The 24,187-nt window shown below is 61.8% G+C and overlaps 1 protein-coding gene across 5 annotated transcripts in view; it reads right to left on the bottom strand.

Annotated features, from left to right (window-relative positions):
• The window catches only part of KCNIP2 (potassium voltage-gated channel interacting protein 2), a 46,933-nt gene that overhangs the window by 2,268 nt on the left and 20,478 nt on the right, over nucleotides 1-24,187 (bottom strand). The window contains exons 1-9 of one of the 5 annotated variants that reach the window (XM_074591505.1): nucleotides 9,387-9,754; nucleotides 8,000-8,008; nucleotides 3,602-3,697; nucleotides 2,325-2,449; nucleotides 1,856-1,925; nucleotides 1,691-1,761; nucleotides 1,062-1,169; nucleotides 580-684; nucleotides 247-309 (exon numbers count right to left, since the gene is read on the bottom strand). In XM_074591505.1, coding sequence (XP_074447606.1) covers nucleotides 247-309; nucleotides 580-684; nucleotides 1,062-1,169; nucleotides 1,691-1,761; nucleotides 1,856-1,925; nucleotides 2,325-2,449; nucleotides 3,602-3,697; nucleotides 8,000-8,008; nucleotides 9,387-9,675 — 936 coding nt within the window. In that variant the 5' untranslated portion in view covers nucleotides 9,676-9,754. Of the gene's footprint in view, nucleotides 1-246; nucleotides 310-579; nucleotides 685-1,061; nucleotides 1,170-1,690; nucleotides 1,762-1,855; nucleotides 1,926-2,324; nucleotides 2,450-3,597; nucleotides 4,123-7,999; nucleotides 8,009-9,386; nucleotides 9,755-24,187 lie in introns of those variants that run through there. The other 4 variants (XM_074591503.1, XM_074591501.1, XM_074591500.1 and 1 more) reach the window with 4 other exon arrangements.

The following is a 24,187-nucleotide window of genomic DNA, read 5'->3' as shown; positions in this document are numbered from 1 at the left end:
TGGCAGCTCTGTCCCCCTGGACAAGAGTCCCAGGGATTACAGGCAGTTTCCAAGCCCTACTGAGATGCACAGCTCTCATCCGCACAAAGATACCAGCATGGATATGGTTCCCAAAGGAGAGACCCAGCCTTGCCCCTTGGAGACCTGCCTTCACCCCCTCTCTGCCAGGAGACCAGTGAGGGGACAGAGGTCCCCAAGGGACAGGGAGGTGGCCCAGCCCCAGAGCAGTGCTGCTGGTAGCTTTACCTTCTGGCAGGACTCCAGGAACTCCTCGATTGTCACCACGCCATCCTTGTTTCGGTCCATTTTCTGCAGACAAGCACAGCACGGAGGGCATGGCAGCGAGAGCTCCAGCCCCAGGGAGAGCCCAGCACCACCTGCCTGGGTCCCACAGGGGCTGGACACAGCGCACCCCTGCCCCAGCCATCCCCAAGCACCCAGCAGGACCAGGATGTCTCCCTGGCTCCAGCACAGCCCTGCTTCATCCCCAGTGCGTGTTTTCTCCTGCACCATGCCACGTTTTGGGCAGCCACCGGCTCTGTGCTGGAGCTCTGCTTCCCCAGGACATGCTCGGCTCACCTGGAAGAAGTTCTCCACATGTTCCCGGGGTGCTTCCTCCCGCATGGCTGGGTAGGTGTACTTGCCCATCATGTCATAGATGGACTTCATGATGTCCAGCATTTCCTGGAGGGAAGGGGGTTGCAGGGTCAACATGGGGCTCTGCCTCTGTCTAGTCCCCAACCCACACCCTTTTGGTGATGCTCCTGAAGGGCCTGTGGGGTTCTCACGCACGTTTCTGCCAGCTCCGTGCATGGTGTGGGGCCATGTGTGTGTGCCTGCAGGTGCAATGGAGACCCAAAGCATTACACCTTTCATCCACCCTCCACCCCAGAGACACACCAGTGCCAGGAGGGACCTGTTTGCAAAGCTGAGCTCAGTAATTATTGACCCCTGCCAGCTCTCCTCCAGAGCTCAGCCAATGCCCCTGAGTCCTGCCCTCATCCCTGTTGGGCACAGACCTGCGCTGGCCCCAGGTACCAGCCCAGACCCCCCCATCCCACCTCTTTGGTGATGCAGCCGTCTTTGTTCAGGTCGTAGAGGTTGAAGGCCCAGTTCAGGCGATCATCAATGGTGCCCCGCAGGATGATGGACAGCCCAGACACAAAGTCCTGCAAGGATGGACAAGGCAGGCGGATGGGAGTTACAGCCACAAAGGGTCTCACGGACACAGAGGGCAGAACCTTGCTTGTCCCTCCCGCAGAGGGAGAACTCAGACCCAAGGCAGATATGCCCCAGAGCTGACAAGGGAAACGTTGAGTATCAAAAAGAGCCTGGGGAAAACCGATTGCTTGTCCCCAAATATGTCCCACACTAGTTCTTTGGGTCACAGCACCCAAGAGGACAACATGCATCGGGACCTGCTGTTCAGCCAAAGCCTGAACAAGATGCAGCCATGGCTGTGCCTGCCAGTCTGGGTACCTACAAGACACTAGCCAGAAAATATAGGAAGCCCCCTTTTTTGTTGCTTTTCACTGTTTTTCCACTGCCTCTGTGAATTTAATAAGTGCCACCAGCCCCTGGGAAGCTCTTCATCCATCTGCAACAGCAACACTGCTCAGCCCAGCCTGTGGTACCTGAAGGGACGTGCCCTCCCTGCCCCACTGCCATCCCCTCCTCGGCCACAGCTCACCTCAAAGCTGACGGAGCCATCGTGGTCAGTGTCGAAGGCGTTGAAGAGGAAGGTGGCGTACGTGCTGGAGTCTGCGGGGAGACCGACAGTGTGAGGGGGTGTTGTGTGACCCCCCGCCCTGCGGAGGCACCCCTGCGGGGCATGGGGATGGGGGCAGGCACTCACCTCCCTGCGGGAAGAACTGTGAGTAGATCTGCTTGAAGTTTTCTTCATTGACGATGCCGCTCGGGCACTCCTGCCAGGGCAAGCCACATTGTCACCTCCCCATTGTGGAGAGGGGCCGAGCATCCCCCTAAATCCCTGTGGCTCCCTTGCCTTGCCCCCTGGCCCTGTGCTGCCTGGTGGGGTGGCTGGCAAGGCTGTGTGGAGCATCTCCCTGATTTTGTGGGCTGCACCCCTCGCTGGAGGGGCTCTGCATACCAGGCACCCAGGGAGGAGGCTCTCTGCACCAAAGGGATGGAGCACAGGATCAGGCCACCCCACTGAGCTCCCTGGAAGTGGAATCAGGCCGTAGCCTGATAGAAACTTCAACCCCAAGGTCCCAAAAACCCCAGGCACCACTGGGCGCAAAGCATCCTCCGAGCTGGACGTTGCAGCGGGGGGAGGCTAGCAAAGCTGGTCGAGGGGTACTCACATTCTTGAAGCCTCGGTAGAGGACCTGCAGCTCTTTGCGGGTGAACTTGGTCTGCTCCTGGAGCTGCTCCAGCCCCTCAGGGCGGTGGCAGACGGTGGAGAGCTCAAACTCATCCTCAACGCTGTCTGCAAGGAACCCAGGGGAAGAGAGGGCAGCTGAGGCCAGCACCGTCCTGCCTGCCCTGCTGTGCTGGGGGGCAGGAGATGCACCTTGCACAGCACACCCCATCCATGGTGACACATTTTTGGGGTACCCTGCTCAGCCAGAGTTGGGTATATGCCAGCAGGGGACACTCAGAGACACCCTGGGGGCAGACCAGCAGCTGACACTGGGCAACAGTCCCCCCAGCCTCTCATACAGCACAGGCTGGGCAGAAAGGGGGCATGAAAGCCCCCCAGTGCTGAGAGCCCCCCTACCTGCCCTTCTCCTCCCCCTGGCACAGGCATCTGCCCTGCGGAGCCAAGACCCTGGACATCCCGCAGGTGTGTGCTGCACTGGAGCTCGTGTCCAGCAGGAGAGCTGCCCCCCAGAACCTCCAGCCCCAAATGCCTCCCCAGCCTTGTCTAGACCCTGCCCTGCCCCTTGTGCCCCCACCTTAATCGATGGTTTCTCCCCACCATCTGGCAAGCTGCACGACCCCAGGCCGCAGCAGCCAGCACCCCCAGATCCCACTGCAACCGAGGGGCTGCGGCCCCACAGCGGTTACCCCCCGCTCTGTGGGGCAGCTCAGCACTTGCCCCCTCCATACTCACCTCTTCTCCCAGGGGGTATCAGCTCACACCACGGGGCAGGGGATGACCCCAGCCAGGGGCTCGGACTCACCGAGGGGCCAAGCGTAACCAGTGCAGGGCGGGTAGGGGGCTCTGGGCAGCTCTGTGCTCACTCCCTGCTCAGCCCCTTTCACCCCCCCCATCACATCTCCATCTCCAAACTGACACCGAGCTTTGAGCAACAACCCTCCCAGCCCTTAAACCAGCACCAGGAGGGTCCCATTGCCCCGAGGCAGCTCCAAAGCGGGTCTCGCCGCTGAGCATCCTGTGGGAGACGCTCCTGGGAGCTGGAGAGGGGGAAAAACCACCCTGGAAGCAGGCAAGGAGAGAAGTGGTTGTAGAGCCCATCGGATCGCACCCCTCCGGGGCAGGGCTGATCCTGACAGTCCCAGCCTCAGCACAGCGGGGTGGCAGAGGCATCCCTTTCCCGCGGGCAGGGCCAGGGCGGAGGGCAGGCAGCAACACTGCTGGGGACACACACACACAAAGGCAAGAAGAAGCACTTGCTTTCGCTGAGCGAGGGGATGGATTTGGGCCGGCAGCAGGGCAGCAGTTTGAGGAATCGCTGCTTCAGCGCTTTTTTAGTTTGGCCCGGCGGGTTGCCTGGAAGAAAGAAGGAGTCACCAAGCAGAAGAAGAGTTAACGGAGCAGCGGCCCCCGGACCCGGTGGGCAGCAGGGTTGGGCACCCGGCACAGGGCGAGCGGGGCCGGAGGCAGCACATGCAGCGCGACGCCGGAGGAGCAGGAAGGCGAAGCCCAGCCCAGGCTCTGCTCGGCCTTTCTGCTTCATCCCAGGACAAACCCAGCACTGGAGTTTTCCTCCTGGGGAAGGAAGGGGGTGACAAAAGGGCAACCCTGCCGGGCTACTCACACCCAGCACCTCTGCACAAACCCCCCATTGCAACGTGTCGGGGTGTGCTGGAGACATCCAGCAGCCCAGAGACCCAGGAGATGGCAGGGCTACCCTTTAGCCTGGAGGCCAAATACCTGCGCTCTGGGATCCTCCCCTCCCCAAGGGGCTATGCAGGGAGGCAGGGCAGGATGGAGCCCAAGAACCAGCCTGTGGCTGAGACAGGGCTTTGCATCCTCCCCAGAGCTCTGGGCTGGGTTTGATCCTGCTGGCAGCCGACGGCTGAACGCGAAGCATGCACCGAACCCAGCCATGCAGCCCGGACTGCAGCGTGCACCCCCACCCCAGCGTGGCACTGGGATCCCAGCCCAGGGCTCTGCTTCGAAACAGCCAGAAGGGGAACGGGGCTCAGGGCTTTGCCTCGGCCAGGCTATGGGGGCAGGGTGAGGGGCTCACGATGTCAGCCTGGCCCGTAGCCATGGCTTCCAAGTGGCTCTGCATAAACAGCAAGCCCCCTCGCTGCACAGACCTTCCCCCCCCCAACCCTATTCCCCCATCTGGACCCCAGTGCCTTTGCTCAGCCCCATCTCTCCCTGCTGGCGCTGCCCCATGGCTGCAGACCCACTCCCTCCCTTCCCACAGTGTCTCAAGCCAGCAAACTCAGCGCAGGACTAAGGCTGCAGGCAGGGAGGGGGATGAAGGCCATGCCGGGCTCCAGCCCCCAGAGGTAGGCAGAGAGCGGCACGGGGCACCGACGGGATGAAAAGTGCAAAGTCCCTTTGGGGATGTGCTGTCACAGCTTTTGATCCAAGCGCCCTGGACATTTGCAGGCAGCAGGTCACAATGCCTGCGCGCCCTGAGCCCTGGTTTTGGGGTTGTTTCTCTAGGGGGGTAGCAGATGGGGCTTCTCCAGCAGCTTTCTCAGCCTTGTGGGGCTGAGCTGAGCCCTGGGGGCTGGGGAAATAGTGCTGCTTGGTACCCAGATCCAATGCCCAGAGGAAGACCTGGGTCTGCAGGCAGCTCCATCACCCTGGGGCGATGGAGAACAGCTCCAGGAGGTCATTGTCCCACAAAGCCACTCAGAGAAGGCAAATTTGTCCCCAGGGAAACAGCATCCACAGTAGGGTGCCAGTGATACACAAATGCACAGGGATGCACGAATGAACCCCCTGGCATTTGTCACAGGGTGACAGAGGCAAGGGTGAGGGCCAGGATCTTGGTGCTGGCAGCACAGCCTGGCCCCTGTCTGCTCTGGGGTTTGCGGGCAGGTGAGGAACGAGGCTTTCTCCTTCCTAGAAGCAGGCATCAGTTGTGCCTAAAACATGATTTCAGCCCAGCTACTTTTCCAGGACTTTAATTTGCAAAGGGAAAGGGAAATTGCACCTTTCAGCCTTCCAAGGATGCCCTGGGGCCAGGTCCCTCCGGCAGAGCCGAACTATGGGAACAGACCTGGGAGGCAGGAGCAGCCCCTTTGCCCAGGGGAAAGGGATGGGACGGGCAGAGCAACAGCCGGCGCCAGGGTGATGGACCAGGGGAGGGAGGGAAACCACACAGCGAGAGAGATGCAACAGAGAGTAAACTGTGGTTGGACTCACAGGGGCAGCAGGTATAGGCACGTGCAGTAGGTCAGGTCAGGTGCAAGTTACACTTTAGTTTGTTATAAAGAAGGAAAAAGAAAAAAAAAAATAAAGAACATGGGCGTTTTCTTAAGGAGGAAACTAAAGAGGGCCCGATTTCAGGGGCCCCGGGGCAGGGGAGGGAGCACGTTCAGCACATGCAGCTTAACAACAGGAGAGGGGTGACCAGGGATGGGGTTTTGCTGTCCTGGCTTTGGTGCACCCGAGGGCTCTGCTGGGGAGGACGTTCCGTTCTCCTTTCTGTCCCCCAGCATCCATGTGAGCAAGTCCCGGGGCTCCCTCGGCTCCCCCGCACTGGGAAGCAGCTCTGCCCGAAGATGGGGAGCGGAGCCCAGCCATGTGCTGTCCTGCTGAGCACACAGGACACCTGCAGCACAAAGCCCTGTGCCTGCTCTTTTTCCAGATGTCACTCTGTCCTCCACCCCTCTGCAAGAGCCATCAAGTGGCTGGCACAAAACAAGCCAACGGAAAGGGCTGGCAGTGTTTTATCTGCGGCAGGAGGTCTGCCGGGTTAAGTGGCTTGTCGCTTTCCATGCATCACTCCACAGCCCAGCGACTTCAAAACACACTTACACACAAGCAGAGCCTCCATCCTTGGGCAGCACCAAAAGGGGAAGGGATTTCCCATCCCCACCTCCACATGCTGTCGAAATGTATCCTGGAGGTTGCTGGATACTGGCTCTGAAGGGACCCACAGCAGGTAGATCCCAAACCCCAGCAGTGACCACCACTGGGATGGCCATGGACCACTTTGTATTGAGCCACCAGCAGCTGATGTACCCTTGGGGGCTGGATCCAGCCAGTGCTGCCATGTCGGGGGGTTACACGGTGCTGGGCTGACACCTCTCTTCCCAGGGAGGACCCAAACCTGGTCTGGTCTCTCTGGTCTCCCCAGAGAGAAAGCAGGACCTGGGGTCAACTCGATGCATAACCATGTCCCTGCCCTCCCCACAGAGCCAAAGCCACCAGTGCCCTCCCAGTGACAGCTGACTGGGGAGACCAACCCATCCCTTCCACAGCACCCTCCTGCTAGAAAAGACCCTACAATAACAAACCAAGAGGCAGTGCCAACCACCTTCCCCACCAGTAACCCATCAATAAACGCATCATCACGATGAGTGAGACCCCTCCCAGTGTCCACAGCTCAGTGCCTGGGCACAGCACCATTCCAGGATGGGAGCAGAGCACCAGCAGGCAGAGGGTGGGTCATGCAGCCCCCACAGCCCCTTCTTGGCCCCATGGGGTAACACCAGGTCAGTCGTGAGGTCAGGAGGAGCTGGTACCCCAGGGGCGATCTGCCCTAGCACCATGCCCTAGGAGGAGGGCTGGCAGAAGGCAGCTGGGTGAGGGGACCCCTCTGCCTTTTAAGATGTCCTGGCTGGGAAGCAGGAGGGCAAACCCCAGCCAGTACAGAGCCAGAAGAAGGGGCAGGGCAGGGCCAGGGAGCATGGGGAAGGGGTCAGCAGTTCCCAGAACATGCTCTTTTCAGTAGAAGAGCCTCCATCCTGTTCCAGAGCATCGTCTTTTCCTGGGAGGCCAGAGGCACATCCCCAAGCTCCCCCTGCCAGGACATGTCTCCGAGTCCATCCAGGCAGTGATGCTCAGCTGCCCCTACCACCTGTGGCTTGTGGTCATCCCTGTGCAGGGCTCAGCTCTGAGCGGGGTCCACCAGCCCCCGGCTCGGCTCCCCCTCTACAGCACCTAGCCTCGGGCAGTGCCACCTCCTGCTCAGGGGGACCACAGCTCTCCGGGGTCTGCAATGAAGGCCAGCAGGAGGAAGAGACAGCGAGCTCCCCCAGCCGCCCCGGGGAGGGTCAGGATGGGTCCTGCAAGCAGCAGCTTTGCAAATGACCCTCATTAGTCAGCGGTGACAGAACTGAGCACAGCCAGGGCCAAGGTGCCTGCAGCAGCCGCTGGGGCCAGACAGTCATCCATTAGGGGAATGAAATCAGAGCTGGCATCTCCAGGGGCAGAGGACGGACAGAGAGTCCCTGTCCTGGGGGTGGGACAGGGGTGGCCTCAGCCCGGACACCCAGAGCCAGCAGGGCTGGAGGAGCTGTGAGCAGCAAAGCTGCCGTGCAAGACCTGAAGTTCATGGGACAGCAGAGACTCAGAGCTGGGACGCTCCCCAGTGCCAGAGAGGGGAGAGGGGGGATGTGGGCCAGAAGGGCTACAGAGCAGAGTGGGACTCACAGTGGTGCTGTCCCCATTCCCATTCCCAGCCTGTGACAGCGCTCCCAGACAGCCTGGCTGTGCCCAGAGGAGATGTTGGCAGAATAATAATTTTTCAGGCCACACTACATACAAAATTTTGCAAGAAAGGAATGGGATGGGATACACGTACCAAGGCACAGTGGACCTCAGGGACTCCCCAAAAGGAGCAGGTAAGGCCGCAGGACCGGGACAGACATGTGCCACAAAAACCCACTTGCAGGGACACATCCTGCCCTGTTCCCATCACCACCTCCATGGCAGGGACATCTCTGGCAGCAGCAATCGGTGCATCCAAGGTGCCAGAGGAACTGCCCAAGAAATGCCCCAGCAGAGCAGCAGCTCCTCTTGGCTGCAGGCAGCGTGTCCCATTAGAGAGCTGGTGCCCTGCATAGCCATTTCCCAGATATCATCCATACCCTCCCCAGTAAGGCACATGTACGAAGCCTGGATATGCTTCAGCCACAGCCCAGGCAGCTCAGGGACATCCTCCATCACAAGGGGGTTGAAAGCACCTCCCGGGCTCAGTGGCCTCCTCCCCTCCCTCTGTTCAGTCACTAATTGCTCCTCTGATCACTCCTACCCGCACATTCTCCCATCACAGCTCCCAACCCCGGGATCTGGCCGCCGGAGGGGATGCGATCTGCAGCCCCTTCATCTGGCAGCATCCCCAGCACCAGCCAGAAGGCAGAGGGCTTGGGGGCAAGAAAAAAAAAAACAACCCTAAATCGCACTCATGCACAGTCTGTTGGCAGCGCTTGTCTGAGCCAGGACTGTCCGTGGCAGAGCCGAGGACGGCAGCAAAAGCAGACAAGCCAGCTGCACCGTGCAGTGCTCTGCACTCCCGCCCTCGCCAGGCACAACCAACAGGTCCCACATCCCTTGTTCCGACGCGTTCCGAGTCCTCTTGCCTGGCCACATCCAGCCTTGTCCTTAGCACCCACCTGCCAAGCCAGGGAGCTCAGCACCCACGGCAGCCCCTTCCCTCCCCAACCCTGGCACAACCCCACAGGGAGGGTGAAGGGGCCGGGGGCTCCAGCCTCTTTTAGCCATGCTCCCCCCGTAGCCACCAGCTCCTGCGGCAGCAGGGAAAGCTTTGTCCTGCATCACTCCACATCCATCCCTCCCTGCCCCCAGCTCCCACCCCTCTCCCCAGACCCAGTCACCTGCAGCCCTTTTCCCCATCATCTGACAAATCCTGGCTCCCTGCATTCCAAAGCCCCCAGACTCCAACACCCCAGACAGTCCCAGGCCCCCAGCACCCCACACAGCACTGCACCCCAATGCCCTGAGATATTCCCACCCCAACAGCCCTCATACCCTTGCACCCCGGTGCCCTCTAAGCACCCTAACACTCCCAAACACCCCCGACCCCAACATCCAGACACCCTCACTTCCCCAGCTCCCTACACCCTAATGCTGCCAGACACCCTCCCATACCCTAATGTCCCCCTAAAATGCCCCAAAACACACTAATCCTTCCAAGTCTCCCTCAAGCACCCTGCAGCCCCTCGGATGGGAAATGAGGAGCACCTCCACCACAACTGCCCCATCCCATCGCAACCCCATCCCCATCCCCCTGTCCCACCTCCACTGGCCGGGTCGATGATGCCCAGGACATGGAGTAGCTTGAGGCTGGAGCAGAGCAGCAGGATGATGCCCACCGTTTGCAGCCCCTGCAGATCCCAGGGTGCCCCAGCAACCGACATCCCCCAGACGTGCAGCCCCAGCAGGCAGCTGGTCTGGCAGTAACAGACCCAGCAAGGGAGGAGAGGGGAGGGCAGGGGAGGAGAGACCTGCCTTGGCCCTCCCTCTTCCCGCCCCGGCACCCTCTGGGGTCCCTCAGGGCACCCAGGCTGCAGGGGAACTGAGAGCCCATGCATATCCCCAAGGGACTTAGGGGCCAGCTCTCACCCCAGTTACCCCGGGGAACCTCACTGTTGTCACTCTGCACCTACACAGCCTGGCACGGGCACCCCGCAGCCCCCGAAAGCTGTGGAGGGGTGCAGAGCTGGCACCAATGGGTGCGTGGAGGAGGCTCAGCTGCCCCCGGTTCCCACCCCAACAGCACCATGTGGTGGCAGCCGACCCTGGAGCTCAATCACTCACAGTCCCCCAGGACACTGCTGCCACCCAGCCCAACGCAGCACCTCCGCCCCATCCCAGGCCACCAAACCTGTCCCCCAGCAATGCTGCCACCCTGCATGCACCCACAACACAGCACAAGGAGCTCCCAGCCTCAGGGCTCGGACTTGTCCACTGATCACCTCCATGGACACCTGCCATCCGCACCGCTTCCCTCTGCACCTGCTGGGGGAACATCTGCATCTCTCCACTCAGCAAGTAAGTCACAGCCATCTGCAAGATCCGTGGCATGTAGAGGAGCTGCAGCCGGGGGCTGCCAGCCCTGAGTACTTTGCTTGCTGCTGGAGGGAAATGCACCCCATTCCACTCCGGGGTGCTCCCTGGAGGGAGGGCAGCGTGGCAGGGCGGCCAGCCAGGGTGGGGGTTCTCTGCACCCCATCCAAAGCCCTGCCTCATGGGCAGCAGGGCAGAGACCCCAGCCTGGCAGTAGTGGTTATTAGAAAGTCTCTTTGAGCTAGTTTTCCACGCATCTGTCCCCTAAAAACTGCTTCTGATCTGGCCACCCCCTGCTCCAGCAGCACAGCAAGCCCCAGGGCAGTGGCCCATGGGGAACGAGACATTTCCCTGCATCCCTGGGAGGGGATGCTGCAGCCAAGCACGGACAGCATGTGGGACCTCCTGCTGCCTGCACTCTGGGGACCACAACCACACAGAGCCCTGGCCAGGGCACCTCTATTCCCACCTGTGCCCAGTCCAGGGGTCTAATCCTGCCCCTTGCAAGGGAGAGGTGAAAGAGACCCTGTTGAGCTCTCACAGCACCCTGCAGCCCAACACAAGCCTATGCTAGAGAGCCCCAGGCCGGCTTCAAGCCAGACCTTCCCATTGGACTCTGAGGTTTCATCCTCCACCAGCAGAGCAGGGCTGCAAAGAAGGGTTGTCTCAACAGGTTCCCTTACTCTCTAGCTTTATTGCTTTTTCTCCAGTCTGCAATTTTCTCACCTCCCTGTGGCTGAGCGATCTCCCTGCCCTTCCATCCACTGCCTCAGAGCATGTCCCTGGGGCAAGACAGAGCAGAGTGGGGTCCCTGCTCCATGTCCAGCCAGGTCCCCTTGCTCCCCTCTCCAGGCACATCAGCAACAGAAAGAACAAGCCAGGCCACAGGGAATTGGGAGAGAAGCAATGTGAAAAGTGATTAACGCGAGGCCGGCGGCAGAAGAGATTCAACAAGCTAATTACGTCTGGCTGGGCTGAGCGGGACGTGACACCACGCAGTGTCAGGGTTGGCGGGGTGCGTGCCACGGGCACTGTGGTCCTCGGGGAGCTCAGTGCTGGGAGAGCTGCCCTGCCCTGGCTCCAGCTGCAAGGGTCACAGCCAAGAGCCAAGGAACCAGGGCCAAGTCCCCTTCTCCCCCAGCTTCACCCTCTCCAGGCAGGGTGAGACAGCACAGCCCGTCCTGTGCCCACGCTGATAACCAGGGCTGATGTCCCTGGGTGTGGAACGTGTGGAAGATGCTCCACCGGGGGAAGCGTAGGGTCCCCAGCAGACCTTCTTCTCTAAGACCCCAGGATGTGGCCCAGCTACAGCATGCCTCGGTGTGTAAGGCCATGCCGGGATCCAAACCCGGAGCCTGGCCATGACTATCAATCACACACCTCTGCCCCTTCCCCTCCCGCTTTGCAAGCCCTCACCATAAGCCAGCAGCTCTCTTCTGATTCAGCCACCAAACCCTGCCTAGCTCCACAGCCAGCTGAAAAACCTGCCAGCCCTTGGCAAAGGAAAGGGAAGGGTTAAACCCCCTGTGCACGGGAAAATCCCTGGTGCACCTCACCCCAGGGAACCCCAAGCTTCAACCTGGAGCACCTGAAGCTGTCCCACACCAGATTTCAATGTTCTGAGATCTACCCCACCCACAGCCAGGTTGCCTTGACCTCTTGGGTCTGTCAAACCCACCAGGCTGGATAATGCCCTTAGCCCAGGGACCCCTGGCACCGCACACCAAAGGGCTGGTCCCTCCCGCAGCCAAGATGCTGCGCTCCTGCCAAAGGGGTTCCTGGAAAGCAGGAGGAAAGCAGGGCTTGGCACAGGGCTTCACTATCGCCAGTGCCGCAGGGATGCTCATTTTCTCCCTCTCTGGAGGGACCCTCACCCTGAGCCAGTCACCAGGAGGTGGCCATGCTGCTCGCTGCCACCACCCTCCTGCCTGGCATCCTTTGGGGTGCCGGTGGCACCCAGCCGGGCTGCTGCCCCCTCCTCTTTCTCCCCAGACTTTGGAAGGCTTTGGCACCCTCTCCAGCTCTGCTTCCCCCTCCACATCCTCAGCTCTGGGGCAACAGCAGCAGCCTCCCAGGGAAGGCAGGGGCCAGCCCACCCCATGTCAGGGGCTTTCCACGACACCCCCAATCCTGCCTGCCCCATGCACGGACTCTGACCCAGCCGAGGCAGGGACAGCCCTGCCAGCCCTGGGCAGGCACCAATTATCACGCCAATAGCAATCTGCAGCTTCATCTAATATTCATCTGAGGCAGCTCTCCCGCCTTTTACCTCCCGCCCACCCCTCCTCCCAGCCGGGACCGATTGCTCCGCGTTGAATTATTGATGCTGCACTTCAAGAGCCAAAATCAATAGCGTTTCTCTTTGCCTGCCCCCTCCTGCGCGCTTGGCCAAAGTGGTCTCTTGGTAAGGGGCTTGGGAGCCCCCCAGGCAGCTCGGCAGCGCATGTGCAGCTCTGCCAGGAGATGTTCAGGGCTGGGGACAGGCATGGTGGCACAAGGCACTGGTAGGGTGACGTGGCCCATCAGTGATTAACCAACTGGTAAACAACACCAGCTCCGTCATCGATCACCCCTGGAGCGCAGAGTGCCCACGGGAGATGCTCTGATGCTGCTGCCAGACAGCGGCTCTGGCCGTACCACCAAGGCTGCACGGGATCCGGGGGGGACAGTGCCAAGGGGACATGTCAAGGGGGCACAGACAACCAGCGCTCCCATCCAAGCCCTTGCGCAGAGGAGGGCCATCTCCAAATGGAAGGATGGGTCACTCGGGGCCTCATCCAGCTGAGTTTGGGAACCCACAAAGCCTGGAGTTCCCCCACATTTTTCCCCCTCCCCTCCACAGGTCAGACAGGGTCCCACCGCAAGATGCTCCCACCAAACCCTTCCCCAGGGCTAAGGCATTTTTCTGGTCTCCTCTGGAGATGCTCCATCCCCAGACCATCACTGTGGAGGCACAACACTTCCCAGCACGCACCGTCCCCAGGAGACCACCAGCACAGCTTGGGCAGAGAGACAGCCACAGGCAGGGGGCCGGCAGGGACAGGGCAGGGAGAGCATGATGTGGCAGCCGGGACAGGGGAAGCACAGCAGGCGGTATCGATGACTCCTGAAGCGAGTGGCGGAGCCCCATGTCCATTAGCAGACCTGAGCCATTAGTGTACGGTTTCAGGCTTTTTGCGGTCCCTGGGCTGCCGCTGCCGGCACAGCTGGTAAACAACCCCCAGAGGGGACTCAGCATTTCCCAGCCCCAGACACTGCCTGGGACCTTCCCTGGAGAGCAAAGTCTCCTACCTGCTGCCTCCTGAGCTGAGGGGGTGACCCACACAACAGCATCTCACTCCCATCCCAACACACAGCCGCTCACCTGCAGGACTCCCCCTGCAGCACCCAGAGCTCCGCTCAACCTCCGCTGATTCCTGCCCCTTGAGCAACACCTTTCCCTCCCCTCCAGGCACCTTTTGGCAATGGGAGCAATTGCTGCCAATCTGGAGCACCTGGGTCCCACTCCCACTGCCACAGCTGGGGCAAATCTCCAGCCAGGCCAGGGGGACCCACAGCTCCCAATCGTGGGACAGGGCAGGCTGTGCCTCCCCATGCTGTATAGTGACACCATGTCCTCCTGGGGACGAGAGAGGACTGGTGGCAAGGCTGGTCCTTCACGGGAGGCAGGCATGCCACCATCCATCCCGGTTCCCTCTGGAGGGCTGCTGGCTGACAGGTACAAGGCTGGATGCAGGACACCCCATCTCCAACTTCCTGTCACTTGCATGGGGACGAGTGTGCCCCAGGGGACGGAGGAGCACATCCCAGGCAAGGAGCAGCAACACAGGCCAAGGGGTGGCCCCTGCCTTGTCTGCACCCCTCAGCAGGGTTGCTGCAGGGACCAGGGGGCTCACTGCCCCCGCTGTCTCCACTGCAATCTATGCCACCACCTTTGGTCCAGAGCTTCATGGAGCTGCACAGGGAAGCAAAAGCACAGGGAAGGGGACAAAGCAGAGTCTGGGGGAGGCACCCCCCAAGTTACCAGCAGAACTGGGGAAGGGGGGGTCTAATCTGGGCACAGTCAACATGTTCCCCCCTGGGGCTCACAGGCAGGATGCCTGGCAGTTAGTTCAGCTCTGTCTCAGTTTCCCTCCTGGCACAACCCACCTAGGAGCACTGCCGCTGGAGCACTGGGACAAGGAAAGCAGTTAAGCAGCAACAAAACCCACTCACCACGCTTTCTTGTCCTGCAAGAAGGTTTGCAGGGCCACAGGGAGCGATGCCCCCATCTGTCCCCTCCCTCCTTCCCCACTCCCAGGCACAGCCATCCCACAGGTGCAGTCCAGGGGTGCGAGAATCAGCGCTGCAGAACCAGAGTGGAGCAATTCCAGGGCACCAGTGGACCAGGCAAACTGCCTGTCACCTCCTCACCCCGTGGGTGCCCCAAATGCCCGGGGACGGGCAGGCTGCATCATCCTTAATATGGGTGTCTGCAGGCACAGGCAGGGGCTGGGTAGGGCTGGGGGGACCTTCCACACAATCGTCACCCCTGGGAGTCCAGGGAGCACCCGACCAAGCGGTCCTGGCCTCCGTCCCACCCCACACAGTCCCTTGAGCAGATCTGAGCTCCACCAAGCGAGCCCCACACACACCACTCAGCACTTTGCATGGTCCCTGCCCAGCTGGGCAGCAGCTCGTGTGTCCCCCCACCCTGCCCAAGGGCCATGGGGGGACTCTGGGAAGAGCCAGGAGCAGGGAATGCATCAGGCACCCATCCTGCCCAGGCTCTGGCTGCTCTGCAGGCTGGTGCTGAGTCTGACAGCTCATGTTCGTGCTGCTCAGGGTGAGGTGACCACAGACCATGGGGACACGCTGCTCCTCTAGAGGTGCTGGAAAACACCCTGGTGCCCACTTGCATGCTCACACACAGTCCTGGTCCATGACACTCCAGCACACACCAAAATCACCACCATGCAGCAGATTTTCCCCTCCCCTGTCCCCTCCCCATGTCCCCAGACACTGGGACCTTGCACGGAGCAGGCAGGACACCCCGCTCCTCGCACCAGGACCCCCCTGCTCGCCCCTATGAGCAGCAGATGGACACCACGTCCCAGGACTCTCCCGTGGATGCAGCACTTTCAGAGCATCCTTGGGGGCAGCTCTGGACACCCACCAGCTGCCGCCCATGTTCCCAGTGGAGCCAGCACCGCCCGCGCCCGTTACCTTCCAAGGACACGGGCTCGAAGAGGCCAAATTGCTCCAGCACTTTGACGAAGAGGACCAAGACCACCAGCACCGCGATCATCTCAAGGCCTTCCAGGTTCATGGTGGGGGTGTCTCATGGCCCCACCCCCTCCCACCCCCTCCCCACTGCCGTCCTGGAGCCTCCTCACCCCAGCGCTGCGACTGCCGGACCATGCATTCCCAGGGACCCCCGCCGCTGTCCCCAAGGAGGGATCGGCTGTCTCCCCTCTACTCAGGGGCGTCCGCCATCAGCTGTGGGCGAGCAAGGGGCCAGCATGGGGCTGTGGCAGGCAGCTCGAGGAGCTGACAGCCCAGGCAGAGCAGGGCCGTGCCTGCAAGTAAGAGCGGAGAGAGGCCAAGCGGAGGGAGGCGTGGGGGGTGGCGGGGATGGGGGGGCCGGAGGGGAAGGAGGCATGCCCTCCCATTCCAATGACACCACCTCTATCGATTTGCTTAATGCAGTTGCTAAGGAAACGGGCCACAGATATTAAAAGGCACTCGGTTCCCGGGGGGGGAACGACACAGGGAGGGCACAGGACGCTGGGCACTGGCTAAACATCCAGGATGGGGATGACTCAGACTTGTCCTTTGCGCCCCACACGCGTACCTGCCCCATGGGGACAACCATGGCTGAACACCCCAAGGTCCCCACAATCCTCTCCTGGGCAGGGTCTGGGGCAACAGGTCCAGCTGCCCCATTTCCGAGCTGGCGGATGAGTCCGCCTGTCTCACTGGGAGAGCCAAGGGGAGACAGGGAGCAGGGCTGGGGGAATGGGCCGGGAGCAGGGGCTGTGATGTAGGATGCCTGAGACACTGCCAGACCCGCAGGCAGCACAGCAACAGGCAGGAGAGGAGGGGACAGAGGGGCTGGGGACCCCGTGGGACCAAGGGACCCAGCCAAGGTCACGTGGCAGCAGGAGGCAGAGGGCGAACCCAGGCATCCGCGTGCCTCGAGCACACATCCACACACAGCCGACGGGGCTATATTTAGCTCCTATGCTTTTTTTAACAGCATCCCAGCCTTTGCCTGGCTGCTCGATCACAGACCACAGGGACCACCGGGAAGCCAGGCACCCACCGGTCCCTGCCCCATCACCAGGGCTCAGCACCCCTTGGGGTGCGTGGCTGCCGCTGGAGACACCGCTGGCACTGCCCATCCCTGGGTGGACAAGTCCCGCATGGGGCGTGATGCAAGAGCAGTCCCAAGTCCAGCACCAGTGTTGCAGGCAGGGAGCAGGGCTGTCCCCATGCCACCACTGCTCCCTATTCTGCTTTGTCACCCTCAGGAGCAAGGCCAGCTGCCACAGGTATAGGTGGAGTGGCCATACCCAGACCATGGGGAAGACCCTCTGCCCAGCTCTAGGGCCCTCCTGCCCCCACAGAGGGCCCTGCAGACAGGACTGGGGCAGAAAGCCCCCTTTCCTCCCTGTTGCCTTTGTGGTGGTGGGGGGGGAAATACGACACCAGGGGAAGAAACATCACCAAGGGAAGAAACATCACCCTGTGACACCTGTGGGAGGAAGGGGATGTCGGAGGTGCTGGCTGATGCTGGCAAGATCTCGCAAGAGGGCTGCCCCACACCAACCCCCACACCCAGGACCCCCACCCAGGACCCCATTCCCAGCCCAGGAGGTTGCAGGTTTGTCCCCTGGCAGGGGATAGAGAGTGCTGGTGGCTCAGTCCCAGGTCATGGCATAGCTAGGCTATTTAGCAACTCCGTGCCACCCGGCTCAGCATCTCCTGCCCGCCTGGGGCACGCTCCCAAGGCTCTGACACCAGCAGAAGATGCCAGCAATGCATCAGAGGTGGCTTGGGGAGTGAGATGAAAGTCCTCCCTGGGGAAACATCCCTCAGGCTGGAAGTTTTCCGACCTAACATTTCCTTTTCTTGGAAAGAAGTGAGTTTCCAGGCACTGAGCCTGGATTTCAGCCGGCTGGCTCCTGGCTTTGGCCCCACCCTGAGCCAGTCCCTTCAGGGATGGGGTGGCACAGGCCTGTTGCACTCTCGGAGGAAGTTTGCCACTGATGCCAACTGCATTTTTAAAGCTTTTTTTTCTTGCTAAGCCCCAGTTGCAAGCCATCATGACCCCAAGCCTCCAGCTGCTCCCAGGGCCGATGCCTGCCCCGCACGCCATGGGGCTATTTATGCAACCTAATTTTGGCCAGATACAGTGGTAGAGGAGTCTGTCCAGCCTGGGCCAGGGCTAGTCCCAGCAAAGAGGGTCTGGGGCAGCTCCTCTGCAAAGCGAACCTGCTCAATCCATGTGAGTGGACCGTTGTCGGCCCCTCATGTGTCTCTGCCAGCGTCGTGGGATGCTGGGGCCAAAGGGTACAGTGGAAAGTAAGCCACCGAGTGACAGCTTCCCCGCCTGCCCTTGTGCCCATCCCACGCCAGCCGGCCTCCCCATTAGAGCCGCAATAAATCACCCACCGGACGCCCTGACAGGATTACTCATTCCTGTGCCGGAGCCGTTAATAAAAGCCCTCCACTCCGCTGCCAGCACGATGCAGGATACCACCAGGACTGGCACAGGCACCCGGTGCTTGTCCTGTGTCCCAGTGCCACACACCGTGCCAGAGCCCAGCTCTCAGCACCCCCAAACTCACCAGAGTTACTTGCCCAGGGCACATCCCCTCCCACCGACGGCAGCTCCAGATGGGCTGGAGGTATCAGGGTACCACCCCCTCGGCTCACCCACATCCCCAGGGATGCTCCTCAATCTGGAGCTGCCCCCAGGATGGAGGAGACACATGGGACCACACGTGAGGCTTCACCCATGGAGCCAGACCCGCGGCCGCCTTGTAAGGGATGCTGGAAAGGCCATCCAAAACACATGCACCCAGCCAGAAGTGGGACAGGGCTCTGCCATCCATCCCATCAAGGGGCATCGTTCCCAGGGGTGGTTTCTCATCCCCACAGCAAGCCAGCATTTGGCCATGCTGTGGGAAGAGCCACGAGGGCCTGGCTGAGCTGCTCGGAGAGAGGTCACACGGATGGATGGAGAAACGGACGCCCCAGGCACGAGAGGCCCTGCACGTCCCCAGACAAGCGGTACCAGTGCCAGTTCTCCTCCCCACCTTGCCTTGGGGGTCTCACCCTGCAAAGCCCCCAGCACACACATCCCACTGCAGTGGGGCTTAAAGAAACCCTTCACTGGGGAAACCGGGACCCCCGCCACATCTCAGAGCTCCCCAACACACCAGCTGAGGAGCAAAGATGTAGGTCATGCCCAAAGGGACCAAGAGCCCCAAAATGCAGGTTGAGGCCCCAGCATCAGCACCGGGCACCCCCGACAGAACAGGAGGCACTGCGAAGCCCATCTGTGTCCCTGTCCCGCAGCGAGGGACAGCGGTGCCTGGACGCCGGCAGCATGGTGGAGCTGGATGCTCCTGGAGCAGCCCTGGGCACAGCTGCAGCTCAGCCGTGGCTGCCACCGGCTGCTCTCGCACACGGCGGAGGAGGACCAGGGGCAGGAGGAACAAGTAAAGTCACCAAGGAGGAGATGGAGGTGCCCCAGACAGGCAGACAGGGAGGTCCCCAATCCCCCTCTCCCGCACCAAGCGCCCGGATCGCCTCACCACCTGGCTTGTGGAAGAGTATAGGATGGGCCAGTGTCACCCTGTCCCCCTGTGTCCCCAACCCCGTACCTTCGATGCCGCTGATGATTTTGAAGCAGCGGGTGGTGAACCAATAGGAGATGAGGAGGAGGATGGCAATCAGGGAGGCATAGAGCAGGCTGTCGTTGTGCAGGGCTGTCCTCTCCATGGCTCCATCCCCTGTGCCCGCTTGCGCCCCCCACCCAGCCCTGCCACCCTATCTGGGGCAGTCCCCCGCCGGAGGAGCCGGCCACCGCGGGCAGGGAGGCGGGGGGCCGCACGGGCAGGCAGGCAGGTAATTGGGAGCGGCGTGTGAGAGCCAGGCTCCCAAACCAATTACCTTAATTGTGCTCAGGCAGCACATGGCAAACAGTTAAAAATAACCCTCCTGGCCCGAAGGGAGAGTGGCACAGAGACGGAAGCAGGGGGCAGAGCACAGATGAGGCTTGCTACACATGTGGCTGAGTCTCTGTGCCGTGGGGCCAGCAAGACATCGCCACAGCGTGATGGCTGCTCTGTGCTCACTGGTGACCCCAGGACCCTCAGGGCAAAGCCCCTTGCTGCCAATCCACAGGAAGAGCTGGGAAGTCCTGGAAACTGGTCTCTCCAGGGTGTGATACCGCAGACCAGGATTGGCAAATGCCAGGATCTCCACTGGGATGCCTGCACCTGTCCTTGCTCCAGACACAGGGCCTTGAAAAACGGCAACCCTACAGCCCTGCTGGCCCGGAGAGCTGGCTCTGGCAGAGAGGTGCTGGCATCTCGTCCCCTGTGCCCCAGCGCAGCACCTCCCTGGGGACGCCCAGGATCAGCCTTCCCTTTTCTCAGCTTGGAGCCGGAGCCAGCCAGCCCGGTTCCTGCTCTGCAACACCAGGGGCACTCAGGCAGTGCCACTGTGAATTTGGGCACACACACCGGCAAAACCCAAACCCCACGGGATTAGCTGCACCCATGCCTGAGACACCTCTGTCCCCCAGACCGCTGGCCGCCCCATGGGACACGTGGCTGGGGAAGATGCTGGTCCCAACTGTTTCACTTTGATGCCTCTTTGCATACAAGACGTCGCATCCCCACCCCTGCAGCTACAGCCAGGGGACATGGCCACCCAGGCGTGGGGTAAGGAGCACAACGTCACCCCGGCTATGCCCCTTTCAGGGCACAGAACCCAGGCATCTGGGTCTGTCCCCGCTTCCCTTCTCTCTCCCACAAGACCAGCTGCTCTGAGCACCCAGAGGGGACACAGGACAGAGTGGCAAAGTGGCCCCGGCATGCACCCATGGCTCGGCGCTTGGCAGGGCAGCCGGCCCTGTAATGCTGCCCCAGGCACAGCCGTGGCAGGATGGGCAGCCCAGGCTGGCACGAGCCCGTGCCACCTGTCCCACTTTGGGCTGTGACAATAACAGCCATGAAGCATCCCCTGCTCAGCCACCCCCACCCTGGCTCTCCTGCGCCGCCGGCAGCACAGCCCTGCCACCCAGCTAAAATTAACCACCCCACCAGCCACACGCTGGGTATAAATAGAAATGCCCAGGAGCAGGGTTTCTTGACCAGCAATCAGCTCTGTGCCATGGGCATACACAGGGCAACACCCAGAGCTTTCAGGTAGCCAGGTGACTGGTCCCTGTCCCCATTCTCCCAGTACCACCAGCAGCTGGGCATAGGGAACTGTCTCCCGCTGCGGAATGGGAGCAGATGGGGAGGGAGCAGGGCAGTCACCCATTGCCAAGGGACCTGTCTCTTTGGGAGGGGACCATGTATCTTGACCACAGCCAGGCTCTGCCCTGCTTGTCAGCCGTCTCTGTGGCTACCTCTAGGGTGCTTCTAGCCCGGTGTCGCAGGGTGCTAGGGCACTACCCCCCCAAAATGTGCCATGGGACCAGCTGGGCCACAGCAGAGGTGACGTTACGGTCCCAGGGCACAGCTGGGCAGCAGCTGCCCAGGTCCCTTGGGCGCCGCCGACCCCCAGCAGGGGCAAGCCTGATGGATAGGAGCCTCTCCTTTTTTTTGGTTCTCGGGGCCATCATCCATTAGGGAGAGTTAAATTTAGGTTACAGCTGATCCCATATTACCTCGCTGCTAATCAGAGCGCGAGCAGATTATTAATAAGCACATTAAAATATTGGCGAAAAGCTATTTTTGGGAGGTGAAGTCACAGTTTTAATCTGGTTAATTGATTGAGTCATTTCTCTTTCCCCCCATCAGTGACCTGTCCTTGGCTAGCTCCCCAGGGCACCCAGCCGGGAGGGCACACCATCCTGGAGCCCACCTGGCCGGGCACCCCTGCGGTGAGCTCTGCAGGACCTCCTTCACCTCTGCAGGGAGGACAGAGGGGCTCACTGCCCCCCAAAAGGGAACGATGTGGGAGGATAGAGGCTGGAGGGGGTACAGCACCCTGGTGACCCATGTGCCACATGGACCGGTGCAGTGGCTGGGGAGGAGGGGATGCTGCAGAGGGGAGAAAGCTGTGCAAGCCCCACATCCCGGTCCCAGCTCCAAGCTTTTGGGGAGTATAGACCTGGCTGGCTCTGGATTTCACCCCACTTTGGCTTCTCCACAGCTTAGGAGGACGCTGAGAAGAGAGCGAGCAGCGGTAGCCGGCGCCCCACTGCCAGCCCTGCCTCCGCGCCCATCCCAGCTCCAAGCAGCACAGCCACCCTGCACGCCCCGGCAGGGCTGCGGGGACAGCACAGGGCTGAGCCCTTAGGGCTGCTCGATACCGCACCTGGCCAGCCCAGAGACCTGGTCCTGGGTCCCCACTACAGACCCAGTCCCCCGGTGCCCAGCTGAAAAGCCCAAGACACTGGGACAAGGACCTATAGGACATCCTTGCAAGTGGTGGGGATGGGAGCACCCTGAGGTCCCCTTCCCACTCCTCTCCATCACCTGCAGCTCTGCCCCTTGCATCCAGGGTTGGACTCAGCTGACTCATCCCCTGCCCACTCCACTCTGGGCTAGTTGGCTGGTGCGTGATGGAGCCAACTAGTGGGGACGGACCTGGCGCTGCCCGCGGACACCCCCAGCCTCCAGCACCTGGCATGCCGCTCAGCCAGGCCCACGCTTACCCTTACACCTCTTCCCCTGTCACCATGGTGTGGGCTGCTGTGGAGCCCTGAAGGGCCCACGGGGCTGTGAAGTGATGGGAAATGCCCACGGGGAGGGTTTCTCCAGGCGACCCTCCATCGCAGGGCTTGGGTCCCCACGGGCAGGGAGGTGGCATGGCAGCTGGGCACGGCTCGCAGGGCGGATACTGCTCCCATGTCCCAGCCCCCAGCGCTGCGCCAGGAGCATCTCCAAGGTGCCCCCGCTATCCCCTGGCCCCAGGGATGGGCGCAGGCTGGGGAGACCCAGGGACTCCCCCAGGCGAGAAGGGACAGAGCCGGGGAGGGTTCTTCTGGGCAGGGTGGGCCCTGGGGAAGGCGGTGCAAGTCCCAGCCCCGCTCCAAGGCGTAACGCTGCCACATTGGCCCAACAAGGCCTTGCCCATGCTCCCGGCACGGCACGTCCCTCCCCAGCACTGCTGTGGCCTGGAGGGGCAGCCCAGGGGTCCCAGCCATGGGGAGGGCAACCTGCCCCCAGCATGGGGGCACGGGGGCAGGTGCAGCAGCCAGGCACACAGTGTCCCAGCGTGCAGAGGCGCATGATGACCTCCCTGAGATGTGCCCATTGGGGTCAGGAGGTGGCTCTGGGCTCAAACCCAGGAAAGGGGGTCCTGGCCAGCTGAATGAGGGTCCTGCCATGGCTGTGACAGCAAACTGGGGGGCACACAGCACGCAGGTCTGTCTCCAGGACCAGGCAGCACCCCAGGATACAAGCAAGGGTGGATGCAGGCACCAGGGTGTGTCCCTGCCCCAGCCCACGGGCACACCCAGGGCTTCTCCAGCCGGATGGATGGAGGGCACAGCCCAGCCCCAGAGGCGGCGGGTGCCTGGCATGGCAGGGAAGGGTCGGAACAGTTGTGATTTATTTCCACAGCAGTTTTCTCACTGCACCAGTCCCCTCCCCAGATAAAACATTCCCATCACCCCAGGTCCACAGGGGACATTCAGGGGCTCACATTGCCTTCCGTGAGCATCTTCAGCTTTGCCCCACACGGAGCCCGGTGCAACCCCTCCGCCTGGGGCTGAATCGCTCAGCACCCCTCAGCACCTACACAGCATTTCCCCCCCTCCCGAAATAACCCCACAGAGCCCACCAGGCAGAAACACCGCCCCCACAGAACAGAGCCCCCGTGCCCCCCAGGGCGGCACCTACCTTGGGAGAGGGTCCCGGTGAGAAACTGGTAGAAGAAGCGGATCACCCGGCCCAGCTGCCTCTTGCAGCGCTGCTGGCAGTGGCTCATGGCTCCAGCGCACAGCGCTGGGGAGGGACCCAGTCGCACCCCCTCTCGGCTGGCAAACAGCCCCCCAGCTTCTCCGAGCAGATGGCAATGCCCGGGGGCAGCACAGAGCCTTCCTTGCCCAGAGCGAGCCTGCGGGCATCGGCGGCAGGTTCAGCCCAGCGGAGAGGGCACAGGCAGCGCCTGGCAGCGCGGCAGCCGCCAGGCCCCGCTCCCAGGCGGCAGGCAGCCAGTCGGGAAGTTTTGTGCTGGGATGCTCCTGTGCAGGCTGGCTGTGATCCAGAGGGGCCGGGAGGGCTGGCGGTGATGCCCCTACCAGGGCTTAGGCTCACAAAAGCTGACCACAAGCTCAGCGAGGGAGTGGGGTGCCCGGGCGAGCCCCCCCGTGCTGTGCCAGCCCGCCGGCTCCCTCCGTGCAGCAAAGTTGCAGGGAGTAGCGTCAGAGGGATGCTCGGGACTGGGGAGCCCAGTGATGCCAGCCAGCTCTCCTGGAGAGGCGGATGAACGCCTCCCCAGCTGGCAGAGTCCCGGGTTGCCCCTGGCTCCTGGTCCGCCCCTTGCCACCAGCTCGACCCGGCACTTCACGCCCCGGCTGGCCGGGAACCAGAGGCAGGTTGGTATGGCAACCCGCAGACTCCACAGGTCCCGCTGACCAATGAGGCACTGCTGCATCCCAGGGCCGCCTCTCTCCAAGAGCAGGGAAAAATGCTCCTTCCGGAGGGGAGCCAGCACAGAAAGCATCCTGCATCCTTGGGCATCAGCCCTCCACTCCCAATATAAAGTGCTGTGAGCATCCTGCATCCCTGGGTATCAACCATCCTCTCCAGCCAGCCAGTGCTGCGAGTGTCCTGTATCCCTGAACATCAAGAATCCAGCGCT

Source organism: Larus michahellis, chromosome 6 (genome assembly GCF_964199755.1).
Source record: "Larus michahellis chromosome 6, bLarMic1.1, whole genome shotgun sequence".
Lineage (NCBI taxonomy): Eukaryota > Metazoa > Chordata > Aves > Charadriiformes > Laridae > Larus > Larus michahellis.
Note: the sequence above shows the minus strand (reverse complement) of the source record. Positions and strands in the feature narration are given on the sequence as shown.